The following is a 14,931-nucleotide window of genomic DNA, read 5'->3' as shown; positions in this document are numbered from 1 at the left end:
AAGGAAAAGTTTGTCCTCAGTCTACGTCTTTGTCTTTTTCTTCTTCTTGGTTGTTAAGCATCCTGTGGTGTTGCAGTCTTTCTGGTCCTCCAGAGGAACATCAGAAACTGCTCCATTGTTGAGCCTCACTTGTCCATTACTGCTCCCTTTACCTGTCCTGTGGGCGCTGTAGGCCACAGCCTTGGATTTAGACTGCTTGTTAATTTTTTCCGGATTTGCAAAGGTTACAAAAGCATCGACAGGAGAGGACGAGGAGGAGGAAGAGCAAGAAGACGAGTAAGAAGAAGAGGAGGAGGACAGCTGGTAGGGGTAGGGTGTGGGAGGCTTGCGAACCCATTTTGGAGCGATGGAGGACACCCTTGGAGGAGGTGCAGGAGGAGTGGACTTCTTCGGCCTGTGTGGAGGCGAGGATGCTGGAGGTCCGTTGGCAGTGATGAGCCCTTGAAGTTTATCCACCACCTCAGACAGCATGTTGAGTGCCTGGGCCTTCTCATCAACATTTCCTGTTCCTATCATCTCTGTTGCTGTCACCACCTTCTCGCCAAGATGGTGGACGTCCTGAGTGCTGTGTTCGATGCTGCTCGCCCCCTCCTGAACGTTCGACCTGAGCACTTCCATACTGCGCTGCTCGGTGAGCTCCACAGACGGATGCTGAGGATGTTGGTGGGGGTTTGGGTGCTGCTTGTTGTCTGGCATCTGATTTAGTTGATATTGGCAAACATTGTGACATGGAGCAGTATTGGTTTGGTTTGGCATGGATCGCTTTTGACAGCCATTTTGGCACACATGAGCCATAAGTTGGCATGTGCGGTGGCTGCCAGAGACGGGCAGAACGTTCACAGACTGCTGCTGAGTACAGCGCCTGGGGGCAGGACTAGAGGGCGCTGTATTGCGCCCAGGGAAAGAGGGGGTCCGGCCAGGTGTACAGATGTTCCTGGAGTGTCCCCCTATGGTTCCCCTTTGATATAGAATTGGAGAGTTTGGAAGGCTGAGACTGTAAGCAGGGACTGGAGGAGGAGGATGGGCGTAGTCATCATTGTTCCCTCCAAGTGAAGCAAACTCCTGTTCCGTGTGTTCTGGTCTCCTTGAAAAGGAACCTAGAAGTGATGAAGGAGAGAAGGATGAGAAAAAGAGGGAAAGGGTTTCATCACTCCTTCCAGGCCGGTGTTCACTAAACAAATGAGTTTGATCTTTGGTGTCCTTTTGGCAGGTATGAGTACCAGACTAGACTAGACGAGAGTCCCTGTCACTTAGGTCCACTACCAAGTGAACCTTGGTACAGTCTGTAGTGGTTGATAACATATTTTTAAATGAAAACCCAGATCAATCAAAGGAAGTATGCATGGATTAGCAGAATCAACAGGAGGACTGATGAACAAGGAAAGACAATCTTCTGGATCATTGAATTTGCTGGATGAATGAAAGGAAAAGAAATGGATGGAAAGTTGAAGGAAATCTTAAACTGCGTAGATGAATAGAGGGCTCAGGTCCAATAGCCAACATGTTTCCAGACAGACCAAACACCAAACTAAAGGATTTTTGGGATGGATGGTTGATCTTATGGGTCAATGGTCTGTCTGTTCCTCCTCGTTTTACCGGCGAGCTGGGCGGGGCTATAGACAGATGGAGCCGACTGGTTCAGCCCTTGTTGTGGACACAAACGGCAGCTTCCTGCAGACTCATAATGGGGGAGGAAGGGGCGGGGCCCGCCCCTGCTGCTGTTGGATAAAAGCCTGGCTGTGCATTCATTAGTTCTAAGCTCCTCCCCCGACCACGCCCTTCTTCCAGGTACGAGACGCTCTACGGTGAGGCGACGATGGTTGTTCCAGCGGCGACGAATCAGCTCCACCCCTGCTCCTACACTTCCTCTTCGCTCGTCTCCATTCTTGGTGAATCAAAGACAACAAAGCACCATCTTGAGACAGAAACGCCAGTGTAAAGACAGCACACACAACAGTCAAAAAGCTGCATTTCCTGTATATGTGACACCTTCACCTTGAACACTTCCCTCTGAGTAACTTGTATGATGTAGTTTAGGAGGATATTCAATCAATAATTAGAAAAATGGCAGATCTGGATCGGATCAGCTAGATGATGGTGCTAGCTGCATATTTGTAGCCCTGTTAGGCACTCAGCTCTGCCTGGAGACACAGAGCTCCTATTCAATTCAACTTTAAACACAGCGCCAAATCACAACAAAGTATATCTCAAGGTACTTCACATACAGAGCATTTAAAGAAACCTCATTACCACATTACCTCATGAGCAGGACAGAAGGACAAACTGCCCTTTAACAGGAAGAAACCCCAGGCTAAACCGGCTCAAGGTGGGCGGCCATCTGCCTGGACCACCAGATCCTACTGATCCAGATCCTACTGATCCAGGTCCTAGTGATTCAGGTGCAGATGTTATGGTCCTGTGGTTTGGTGTCTTTTTGTTTATTTCCTGTTTTATTTTGTAGTATTTTCTGTCCTGGTGTCCGTCGCTTTACTTCCTGCCCTTGTGTTTCCTGTCTTGTATTGGAGTGTTTTCACCTGTTGTATTGTCCCCACCTGTCCCCCAGTGTCTGTCAGTGGGTTCCTGTATCAGCTCTTGATTCTTTTTCTGGTTATGTTTCCTGTTTCTCATCCAGTGGTGGAGTGTTTTAGCTTGAACCCTGGCTGTAGTGTCCTTAGTCTGTGCTACCATCTAGTGTTAACTCAGGACAAGCAGCTTGAATGGTTGTCTATGGACCGGAAATAATACAACTTTAATTAACCATAATGTTCCTTGGCCCATAGAGCAGAGCCGGACCCTAAACCCTTTTAGTGGAGGACAGACAGGCGTCTCACCAGTGGCTGCCAGTTCTTCCCTTCACACACAGTCCTCATGGCCTCCTCAGCCTCGGGCAGAGGCGGTGGGTTCGGTCCGTAGTGGTACTGAGCCACTCTGTCGTGTGATGATAAAAGGGCCTGAGAGGAAGACACAGAGGGTCAGAGCTGTGCTGGACTACAGACAGAACCAAACAGTGCCTGAGCTCTGAGCTGTGGTCAGACCTGAACATGTGGTGAGCTGATCAGGCTGTACAGCTCTCTGGCTTCATCCGAGGGACTGTGGAGGTTCTCCATCACAGCCAGAACCTGACAGACAGACAGACAGACAGACAGACACGGATAAACATTTTGATGAAATTATCCACAAAACCATTGGACCTACAGGACCTGGACCAGTTTACTCAGCATCAGTTCAGTTTGTGATTCTGAGTCTGTTTGAGCACGACAGTCGACTGCCCTGCTCAAGGGCAATGGCAGGAGCATCAACGTCATTTCTGAGGACCAGGAAACAGGGGTTTTGAACTGAGCACCTACTTGCTACTTGTTTTTTAAAATCTTCTTTGGATACACAGAGAAAAACAAAACAAATAGTTTAGAATGATCTCCAGCTGGGCGGCAGGTGGCAGCTGGAGATCCTCTGTTGTAAATAGATGCAAGTTGCTGTAAGTTGTCACAGCCGTGGGAGCTGTAAGGGTGGAGAGGTGTGTGTTGGGGGGGCGGGGGGGCGGGGGGTACCTCATGTGACAGTCCTGAGCCATGAGGCAGGAGGGGGCCGGGTGTCAGCCTCTGAAACTGCAGCAGGCACTCGTACACCTGAAGAGAGAGAGAACAGCAAACTATAGAGCTCATTGGCAGCGTGGGTGTATGGATGAAGAGGTGAAGCAGGGGGGTCTGGGGGGCTCTGGGGGGCTGCATGGGACTGAGACCCTCTGTACCTTCAGCAGAGCGCTGAGCCACGGAGCGCTCAGGAGTTCGTGCAGCAGCTGAGCGCCGCTGACGTTTCTGCTGGCGGCTCCATCTACTTCCTCCATCATGCTGAGCAGAACCTGGGTCACACCTGAGCTCACCAGGAGGACGCAGCTGTTTGATCTGACGCTGTTTCACCACCGCTTCCTGTTTGCCACCGACGCTCAGCTCGGCCCTGCTGAGTGTGTGAGTGAATGTGTGTGTGTGTGTGTGTCTCACTGTCTTCCATCATTGTCCAGCCGGGGAAAACAAACACAAACCAACATTCTGTGAGAACTTTCAGGCTCAAAGGCACAATAAGAGTGATGTAACATCTCTGAAGGCCATCAGAGGTCAACAGTCTGCTTTTGTCCTGAGAGACAGTTCAACCAACTGCACACACAAAAGCGAAGCTGATGGTGAGACACAATAATAAGACCACCTTACCACCTACTCCTGGACCTCCTCCTGGACCTCCTCCTGGACCTCCTCTTGGACCTCCTCCTGATCCTCCTCCTGGACCTCCTCCTGGACCTCCTCCTGGACCTCCTCTTGGACCTCCTCCTGATCCTCCTCCTGGACCTCCTCTTGGACCTCCTCCTGGTCCCCCACCTGGTCCCCCACCTGGTCTTCCTCCTGGTCCCCCACCTGGTCTTCCTCCTGGTCCTCCTCCTGGTCCTCCTCCTGGTCCTCCTCCTGGTCTGTGTTGCTCTGTATGGTTCTCAGCTGGCTGTTACACTGGAGCATCCGTGTGTGCTGGCGTGTCAGGAGGCGGTGCTGACTCACATGGATGTTACTCACCGTCAACACCGAACCAAAACATACAGTAATCCTCTCCAACCCAACATAATCCACCAACGCTCTTCCTCTCCTCTCCTCTTCTTCTCCTCCCCCATTCTAACTCACTCCCTCTCTTTCTTTCATTCTCTTGCCGTCTCCATCCGGTCTCTATGTCTCTCTTTCCTTTACCAGATCATGAAGCTTCTCTTCACCGTTTACTGCTTTTAGCTGCAACACACACACACACACACACACACACACACACACACACACACACACACACACACACACACACACACACACACACACACACACACACACACACACTGCTGGCCTCTTGCAGACCCAGATGTTGTTGTAGGATTTTATGCCTCATACTGTTTGTGTGTGTTGCCCTTACGCTGTATTACTGTGTGTGTGTGTGTGTGTGTGTGTGTGTGTGTGTGACTACAAGGTAGGTCACTGGGTCACATCCTCCTCCTCAGAGATTACAGTCAGTCCGTTTACATGTACTCAATCGTATTTGTGCTCACTGCGATTAAGACAAACATGGGGTTAAATCCTGCACATGCACGGAATCAAGAGGATCCTGCTGCTGTGTGAGCAAACACTACTAAAGCCCTGTGTCTGCAACACTGATACACACACATACACACACACACAAACATGCTCACACACTTAAATATCACGGGCTGTAAGAGTTCCTGTGTTGCCATGAAACATCAAACCTCACCACCAGCTTCAGAGCTAGACTTGATCTGCTGGGGTCAAAGGGCGGAGACGTGATTCAGCTTCAGGCCGGGGGAAACTTAGAGGTGGCTGAAGGTGCAGCTAGGGAGACGTAACATATATTCACCAGCAGAGGGCGCAGTCAGCCAAACAGAGACGATGAGCTGGTCACTCAGAGTCACAGCAGGACAAACAAACGCAAACCTGCACTGCTGAGGAACTGAAACCTCAAAACATTTACATTTATGCAAGACCAGTGTTGACAACTATTCTTGAAAAGCTAGTTTAAGAGTCTCAGTCCTTATTTTTCTACTGAGGCTGTACAATTCACTGTGTGTGTGTGTGTGTGTGTGTGTGTGTGTGTGTGTGTGTGTCAGTGGCGCCACCAGGCGGGGTCGATTGTGTATGTGTGTGTGTGCGCGCGTGTGTGCACGTGTGTGTGCGCGCGTGCGTGCGTGTAAACAGGCCTTTTTATTAATGCACAGCTGGGACGTAAACAATGCACACAAAGACGTGAAGGAGTGAGGTGCTTAGACAAACATTTGATTGAGACTGAGTTCATAAAAATATCTGCAAACTGAAATGTGTGTGTAGGAAGAGTAGTGGTCCAATGTTACAAATGAGCACCAAATGTCTGTGACATCATCACAGACATTTTCACAGATGACTTTCCTGAAAATCATCCAATGTTGTGAAACAGCTCGATCAAGACTCTTTAGTTGTCTGACCCTTAACCCCTGAACATGAACGTTAGCGACCTGAAGTGGAAACAAGTTCAGAAAGTTGACATGAGGTCATTGTTCTCTTGTTCTCTTGTTGTTGCACATCGTATTCTCTGGAGTTGAACTCTCCTGGGTTGTGTATTGTGTTTCATTTAATCTCCGAGGGCAACAGAGTTAATGGCCTGTTGACCCTTTCAACTGAAATCTACTGCATTGCGTTTTCACTCACAGGCATCAAAGTGAGGTTTTCAGCTGTTGCTCTTTATTCAAAGTGGGAGAGGATCAACACGTCTCCAATGTTTGCAATCATTCTGTTCATTCTGTTGAATCTTTCTGAACCTTTTTCTCTGTGCTTCTTCCAGAGCAGCTCTGGATCTGCATCGTGGCTCGGCCCCCCGGGAGGCCAATGACCACTGGACCATCATTAGCTGGATGAGGTCTGGCTGTTGTTCAGGCGCCACACAGGGGAGCTCACAGTGGACCTAATGACCTCATTAGACTCCTTACATCACCTCTGGGCTCCTGAGTGCAGCATGGAGGTACCAATGTTGGCTACACTCATTACTTTGATTGCATCATGTTGATTGGGAAGTTACACACATGCAATATCTCACACACACACACACACACACGCACACACACACTGTTGACTTTTTGTTCTTCAAAAAAGTTTTGCCGCAGCTGTAAACCATATTTCCATTTTGAAAAACTTGTTTGATATTTTGTTTTGACCCCGTTTACATTTCATTATTATATGACTTATTTTACCCCCCATTGACAAAAAAATAGCCTATAAACAGATGTCCCTGTTTTCATTTGGTTTGCTAAGATTCCAGTAGATAACTCTAATGTGGCTTTCATGGTGAAGACTTCTGAGAGTGTTGATGTCACGAGGGAGAGCTGATCCATTTCTGATAGTAATGATTACAATAAAGCTGTAATATCCAGAAGAGGACAGCTGACATCCTGTGTTCATAAAAATAACATTGATGGAACACCATAATTCTCTTTTGATATGATGAAGGATAATGCGATCATTTTAGCGCAATCATAAAGATTCTCTGATTTCATACTTCTACTACTACAACACCACTACTCTCTCTCTCTCCCTCCCTCCCTCTCTCTCTCTGGGATACTGGGTAATGATGGTGATAAAGTCTCCCCTGTACCAGAGGTTGTTGAAATGCAGATTTTTTTCCCCCACTTCCTGTTCCTGTCAGTTCGTCCTCTGCGTTTCCTGCTTGTGCCACTTCCTGCGCACAACCATGCAAATTCTGTGAGGTTCTGGATTTATCTAGATGTATTCAAGCACGTCATTCGGGGATCAAGAAAACGTAACCTATCAGGTTGGGTATTATTGTCTACTTGTCAGATTAGTGGAAAGCCAAATCAGTTTATCCCTCCTGCTCCGTTGCAACAGATTTCAGTCATAAGCAAACCTTTTGAGCTTCATTTTGGATTGTGTGGGCTCTCGTTCCAAACTAAGTGTGGTCATTACATTACGATCATTTTGGCAGACGCTTTTACCCAAAGCGACTTACATTACATTAGCACCCTTCGCAGAGGGGGGAGCAATTGAGGGTTCGGTGCCTTGCTCAGGGGCACCTCGGCAGGGGCTCGAACTGGCAACCTTCCGGTTCCCAAGCGGAAGCTCTACCCACTGAGCTACTGCCTCCCGGTCATCAGTATTGACATTAATGTGTGCAGCCACACGTTAGCCAAGGCAAAACCATTATGCACAGTCAAAAGCAGTGGGTTTGGGTTTTTGGGGGGGTTTTCCTGCACACTTGCTAACCCAAATCTATCCAGAGAGATCCGGTGAGTGCGGCGGGGCGTGATAGTGTGAGTGATGGAAGGGCAAGTGGCCGGTGGGGGGGCCACTGGGGGGGCCAGCGATCCCCCCCCCCGGTGGCGCCCCTGCACACCGTTTGTGGCCATTTGCGGTTGTCGAGACAGAGATACCTGTCTGTCCCACTCCTTTACAAAATGTATTAGATCATGTCAGGTCTTTTAGGGAACGCCTCCATCAAGGTTGTGAAATTGCCCGGCATGCATTGTTGCATCGCAGACACAAACGTACCTGTTGGAGAATGCACTGGCTGTTTCAAGCTCTAGTGCCTGGTGTTCCCCATGTCTGCTGGTACCAACGTTGAACACGACCTTACACTTCTGAACAGACTTTCAGAAAGTTAATATCATATCCTCTGCCCTGGATGGAGGATTGTGCAGATTGGGTCCACTCAGCCAAACTCATCCCCAACCTGACGAGTGCCTGAGATATTTCCGACTTTGTCACTCCTGAATACTTCCTACAGTATACAAGTATACACTAATCCAGGAGACCCTCAAATGAAATGAGGCAGGGGCTGCAGGAGATTGTGCTAGTGGTTCAGTCAATGTTAGGATTTTGTTTACTGAGCCAAGGGTAATGGAGAACATTAGGAAACTAAGCAAACTAGTTTAAGACTGTGCCAGACAGTAGTTGCACCTGGATTTGCGTTGCTAGTGCTCAAAACGTATGTTGTCTGCTCTGATTTTTTTGTGTGTGTGCTTGCTTGTTTGTGTGAGAACCCGGTCAGGAGGAGTTGCTTTGACCAAAGAAATGATCATTGTCGATCCTTGACTTTGACGGTCCATGTGGGCCAGCATCACAGGGTTTGGCCTTTGTTTTTGTGGCTGCAGTCTCTGCAGGGCAAAAATTCTGAACTGCTATTCACCACTGTGTTCTGACCTCCTGATCTCATGGTGGTGAGAACTTTGGTTTGAACGGTCCTTAGTTTTTGCTACCATCTAGTGGTAACCTAGTGTTCAAACAGGAGATGCAGTCTGAATGGGGCCTAAAAGTTTGGTCACATGTTTGCTGCTGTTGGTTGAGAGTTTAAAGAGATCCACGGAGGCTGAAGCAGTCAGATAAAAACATTCCACAGCTTCCAGCCGCTCACTTTGTGAATGTTGGTGATGAACGTAACTGTGAATTAACAATGTAATGGGATAGAAGTAAGTCAAAACAAAAGATGTGCATTGTCATTACTTGCGTGTTTTTATTTTATTTTTTTTACTAGTTTAACTTTAAGCAAACACTTAATGGATGATTATTTTAATGCAACATATATAACTCTTGGTGGACATGTAGAAGTGCACAAATATAGATTCCTTTACTTTGTGATCATGTTTACAGCTTATATTCTAATCATCTGCAGTAACTCCACTATTGTTTGTCTTATCTGTATTCACAAGAACCTCCATGAGCCCATGTACATTTTCATTGCAGCTCTGTTAGTGAACTCTGTTCTTTTCACCACTGCTGTCTACCCAAAGCTTTTGATCGACTTCCTATCTGACAAACAGATCATATCTTATCCTGCTTGTCTCTGTCAATTTTTCATGTATTACACTTTTGCAGCTTCTGAATTCCTGCTGCTGGCAGCGATGTCTTATGACAGGTATGTGTCTATATGTAAACCACTGCAATATACAACCATCATGACTACAACAACAGTCAGTATTTTACTTCTTTTTGCTTGGCTCTTTCCTGCTTTTCAGGTCGCAGCCATAGTTGCACTAAATATAGATATAAAACTGTGTAACTTTACATTGAAAGGAATTTTTTGTAACAATTCGCTGTACAAACTTCAGTGTGCGACTCCAACAGCACTGCTTACGTACGGGGCTGTGGTTTTGTTAAATGTTGCATTTTTCCCTTTGCTGTTTATCCTTTTTACATACACAAGGATTCTGATAATAACCTACCAAAGTAGTAAAGAAGTGAGGAAAAAGGCTGCACAGACCTGTTTACCTCACATGCTGGTCTTACTGAGCATTTCCTTTTTGGGTACGTATGATATCATTATTGTTCGACTGGAATCAGATTTTCCAAAGACTGCACGTTTAATAATGACTATACAAGTGCTTTTGTATCATCCTCTGTTTAATCCAATCATATATGGACTAAAAATGAAGGAAATTTCTAAACAGCTCAGGAAGTTGTTCTGTGAAGCCAAACTGTATTAATGTCTGACCTCTGATTGCTCTTTTAATAGTAATGTATTGATGTGATGTCTGACCTTAAAGGTATTTAATGTAACACACAGCATAGAAGTAAGGAGGGGCAAGGGGCAAAACCCACCCTATATTCTATATTTTAACCTTAATACTCAGATAAGGGTGTAGAGACATGCCTGCATAAGTGACTATTATGTCAAACTGTTAGGAATCAAATTTAAAACTATACACATCTGATGGACTGCAGCTGATGCCTTGTTTGAGTGATGATTTATGTGCTTTTCACTTTCTTCATTTGTTTTCTGTGTGAACTGCAAAGAGATGTTTGGGACAGGACGATGTAATGTACAGCATATTGTACATAAAAAGCATACAATTTATATGAATTATTCAAGCATTTTGTTGTCTCATTGTTACGGACAATTGTTATGCAACATTAAAGTCACAAGATGAGTTTAAAATGGATTTTGGAGGAGAGACCATCCTGACTGATGTAAAGGTAAACCAATACAATGCAAAATTACAAAGTAAAACAAAAAAGAAAAATGACAACAATGTTAACTGTTTTAGTACGGTAAAATATAAAATGTAAACAAATTAAGAACATGAGGCTTAAGTGTTGGTTAAGGAATACAACGTAGCTCTGTAACGTAGAGAGGGTGTGTTACGTCCCCGTAGTGACTCAGAGGGGAAAGGCGCAACATAAAGCAACAGACTTAGGTGAGGGTGCAGGAAAACAACACCAAGAAAGAATGTCAATTAAATAATGTTTATTTCAACAGAAAGCAACACAGGGATCAAGGAGGACTGTTAGTGGCACCAAATAAAAAAACAGAAAACAATACCCCACCCCCCTAGCAGGTGCTAAGCACCCAAAAATACAGTGGGTGGTGCTCACTCTAACCTAAGGTTTCTAACAGGTAAACCTACGTGATGCAAGATGTAGACCCCAGGGTATCTTCCTGTCCTCACTTGTCCATGCGTGCAACACAAAAGAGTTAGCAAAATAATCCAAACGGTAGGAGCTCAACCACCATACCATACCAAACCAAAGAGTGGAACAAGAGAGGGAACTGAAGACAAAGGGGCTGTATACATGGTGTGGGGATAGTTGATTGATGATATGGAACAGGTGAGTGGTGATGACTGGAACCAGGAAGTACATCTGAGAAAATAGGAGACGCAGACCAAAAGAGGGAGACAAAAACACCACATAACAGAACCAAACAAGAATAGGCCTACATACATAAATAATATGTAGACACCATACGTAACACTCCCCCCCCATAAAGAGTCAGCCCATGGCTGACGATACCTCAAACCATCCCCATGAAACCAAATGATATAATACCTCCTATTCACAAAACCACCTTCCAACAAGCTACCCACGAGAAAGGGCATCAGCAAAAACATTCTCAGTGCCTTTCTTGTGGCGGATTATCAAATTATAACTCTGAATAATCAGAGACCACCGCATCAAATGCTGGTTGTGATTGTACATGCGGTGTAGAAAAACCAGTGGGTTGTGGTCCGTGTATGTACCCACAGGCTCCACACTAGATCCCACATAGACCTCAAAGAAGTGGAGCGCAAGAAGTAAGGCTAACGTTTCTTGTTCTATTGTAGAGTAGCGCGTCTGGCTACTGCTAAACTTCTTCGAGAAGTATCCTACAGGATGGACCAAACCCTCTGAATCCATCTGAGTCAGAACCGCACCTGCACCTATACAACTTGCATCGACCTCAACAGAAAAATGGTTTATCAAAATCAGGAGCACTTAGGACTGGGGCACTGCACAAAAGGACTTTACAGCTTTCAAAGGCTGTCTGACAACTATCTGACCACACAAATGGCACCAAGGGACTGATCAGGTCAGTCAGAGGGGCTGCAACTAAGGAGAAGTTCCTACAGAACCCTCTGTAGTAACCTGTCATCCCAAGGAAACGGCGCAACTCTCGCCGCGTGGTCGGTACTGGGAAAGATGTTATGGCTGCTACCTTGGCATCAAGGGGACGCACTTTTCCACCGCCCACCTGTTTTCCCAAGTAGGTCACCGTTGCTTTCCCAAATTCACATTTGGCCAAGATTGATGTCAGAGAAGCGTCTGCTAACCGTTGGAACACTGCCCTCAACAAGCTCATGTGAGCAGACCAATCCGTTGAGTGTATCACCACACCATCAAGATACGCTGTACAGTTGGGCACATCTCCCAGCACCATAGTTACCAACCGTTGAAAAGTTGCCGGAGCGTTTCGCATTCTGAACGCCATGACTGAGTACTGTAAAAAACTATCAGGTGTAGCAAAGGCAGATATTTCTGAGGCTCTAGGAGAAAGCGGCACCTGCCAATAACCTTTCAACAGATCCAGTTTAGTGATATAACAGGCTGACCCAATGGTATCTACCTCTTTCTCGAGCTCCATTTTTCGAATAGCCAACCGATGACTGTACTCAGCATCGCTCTCCTTCCCCTGTGCCTCCAACTGCAACCGTGCTAAACGTAGCCTAAGGCGGGCATCCGCACTACTTTTACCGACAGAGAGTGTAGTGCATCTGGGCAATGTCCGAGGAGGTTTATACTCTACTTCAGAATCCCTTCCCGTAATTGAGTCAACCTCCTCTTCAACCTCAACTTCTTGGTCTAGCTCTATGTGAGAGCGAGGGGAACAGGGAGGAATAGCAGATGCACCATCACCCGTACTAAGTACCTTCTTCTCCACTAACATTTGCACAACCTCTTGTTTCAGCTCAGACTTCACCATGCTTTTTGAAAAGCTCAAACAAAAATGTGCTGCAATAGCATACAGATCCTCTTTCCTACAATGGTCAAGACTCTCCACCGAAGGATCGCTCAGAAAATCCTTTAAGTCAAAAGTTGCCATACTTACTGACGGTGAAACACAGCAAAACCAGCTCAACTAAACTATTCACTCAACAACCTACTTGACGTGCCCACTGCACACCAACACTCATGTCTGTTGCTTGGATGGATCAATAGTATCCCGGACGAGCCCCCATTTTATGTTACGTCCCCGTAGTGACTCAGAGGGGAAGGGCGCAACATAAAGCAACAGACTTAGGTGAGGGTGCAGGAAAACACCAAGAAAGAATGTCAATTAAATAATGTTTATTTCAACAGAAAGCAACACAGGGATCAAGGAGGACTGTTAGTGGCACCAAATAAAAATACTGTGGTGATAATTCCCCCACGGACTATGTTGTGGGTAGGTGTGTTCCCCACGGTGGTTAAAAGGGCACGGACTTCCGGTCCGTAAGGGTTGTTGTTCTGCTGTATTGATTGTACGAGACGAGTGAATCCGCATGTCTATAAAGTTGGCTTTAACACTCAATACGCCGCCTCCGACTCCCGTCCTTCGGCACTACACTGGTGACCCTGACGCGAGTCTCGATGAAGTATCTGAGACTGGACTGAACATGGCCGTTTTTCTCAAATTGCCGGAGTTTTGGGAGACGTCCGCGGCGGCATGGTTCGCACAGACGGAAGCTCAATTCGCCCTCCGCGGGATAACGGATGACGACACACGCTATTTCCACGTCATCTCCGCACTGGGGAGCTCTACAGCGGCCCGGACAGTGGGGTTTATTACTTCTCCTCCTGCCCTGGAGAAATATGCAGCATTCAAGACTCTCCTGCTCAAAACCTTCGAGCTGTCACGGCCGGAAAGAGCCCGACGCCTGTTCGCTATTCACGGCCTCGGAGACAGTAAGCCCTCAGAGCACATGGAGATGATGCTGAACCTGCTAGGTAAAGAAGAGCCAAATATCCTGTTCATGGAACTGTTCCTTCGGCACATGCCGCCACACGTGCAAACAGCCTTAGCTAATACAGCTATCACGGAGCCACAAGCTTTAGCCGAGGAGGCTGATCGCTTTTTCCTGGCTACCCAGCGTTTCGCCCCTGAGGTGCTAGCCCCGACGTGCAGCTACACGCCCCCCAGCAGAGGAATGCTAACTACAGGAGACCCTGTGACTGCTGACGGCCGCACAAATTCAGGCATGTGCTACTTCCATGCGCGTTTCGGCGCTAAAGCTAAGAGATGCCGGCCCCCTTGCAACTATGGACCGGCGGGAAACGACAGGGCCCACGTTCAGTTGTAGCCGTGAGCGTGGGTGCAACAAGCAGACTACTATTCATTAAGGACACCCTCTCCAGGCGTAACTTCCTCTGCGACACCGGAGCTAACAGGAGCGTTTTGCCGGCCACGAGGAGTGACACCGCCAGCGGAGGCTACGGCCCCCCATTGACGTCTGCTAACGACACCCCTATCCGCACCTATGGCACAAAGACTGTGAACCTGTGTCTCGAGGGCCGGCAGTTTACGTGGGATTTTGTCACGGCCGACATTTCCTTCCCCATCCTCGGTGCGGATTTCCTGTGCGCTCACGGAGTACTAGTGGACGTCAAGAACAGCCGCTTTGTAGACGCATTGACATTCTCCTCGCTTGCTTGTGTCCGCGGTGAGGCAACATACGGCGGACTCTCCAGCTCTCTTGCTGAGGGGGACAGATATCAACGCCTACTTGGTGAGTTTCCCAGCCTGACGAAGCCCACCTTTTCCGTCACTACCATCAAGCACGGGGTTGAACACCACATTGACACTAAGGGCCCCCCGGTCTACGCTAGGGCCCGGCGGCTCAATCCTGACAGGCTGGCAGTCGCCAGGTCAGAGTTTGCCAACATGGAGTGCCTGGGCATTATCCGCCGCTCTGACAGCCCATGGGCCTCACCCCTCCACATCGTCCCTAAACCAGATGGCGGTTGTCGTCTGTGCGGAGACTACCGCCGCCTTAACGACGCTACCACACCGGACCGCTACCCAGTCCCCCACATCCAGGATTTCTCCGCACATCTGGCTGGCAAACTGGTTGGCAAACTGGTTTTCTCCAAAGTGGATCTGGTGCGGGGCTACCACCAAGTC

The 14,931-nt window shown here is 47.6% G+C and overlaps 1 protein-coding gene across 1 annotated transcript; it reads left to right on the top strand.

Annotated features, from left to right (window-relative positions):
- Window positions 1-9,073: 9,073 nt before the first annotated feature.
- LOC143006642 (olfactory receptor 11A1-like) lies at window positions 9,074-10,000 on the top strand. Its single transcript, XM_076157883.1, has one exon. It carries the CDS (start codon window positions 9,074-9,076, stop codon window positions 9,998-10,000), a length of 927 nt encoding a protein of 308 aa, XP_076013998.1.
- The last annotated feature ends 4,931 nt before the right edge of the window (window positions 10,001-14,931 follow it).

Source organism: Genypterus blacodes, unplaced genomic scaffold (genome assembly GCF_046128005.1).
Source record: "Genypterus blacodes isolate CSIRO-AG114 ecotype Tasmania unplaced genomic scaffold, CSIRO-AGI_Gbla_v1 ptg000075l_1, whole genome shotgun sequence".
NCBI classification, from domain to species: domain Eukaryota; kingdom Metazoa; phylum Chordata; class Actinopteri; order Ophidiiformes; family Ophidiidae; genus Genypterus; species Genypterus blacodes.
Note: the sequence above shows the minus strand (reverse complement) of the source record. Positions and strands in the feature narration are given on the sequence as shown.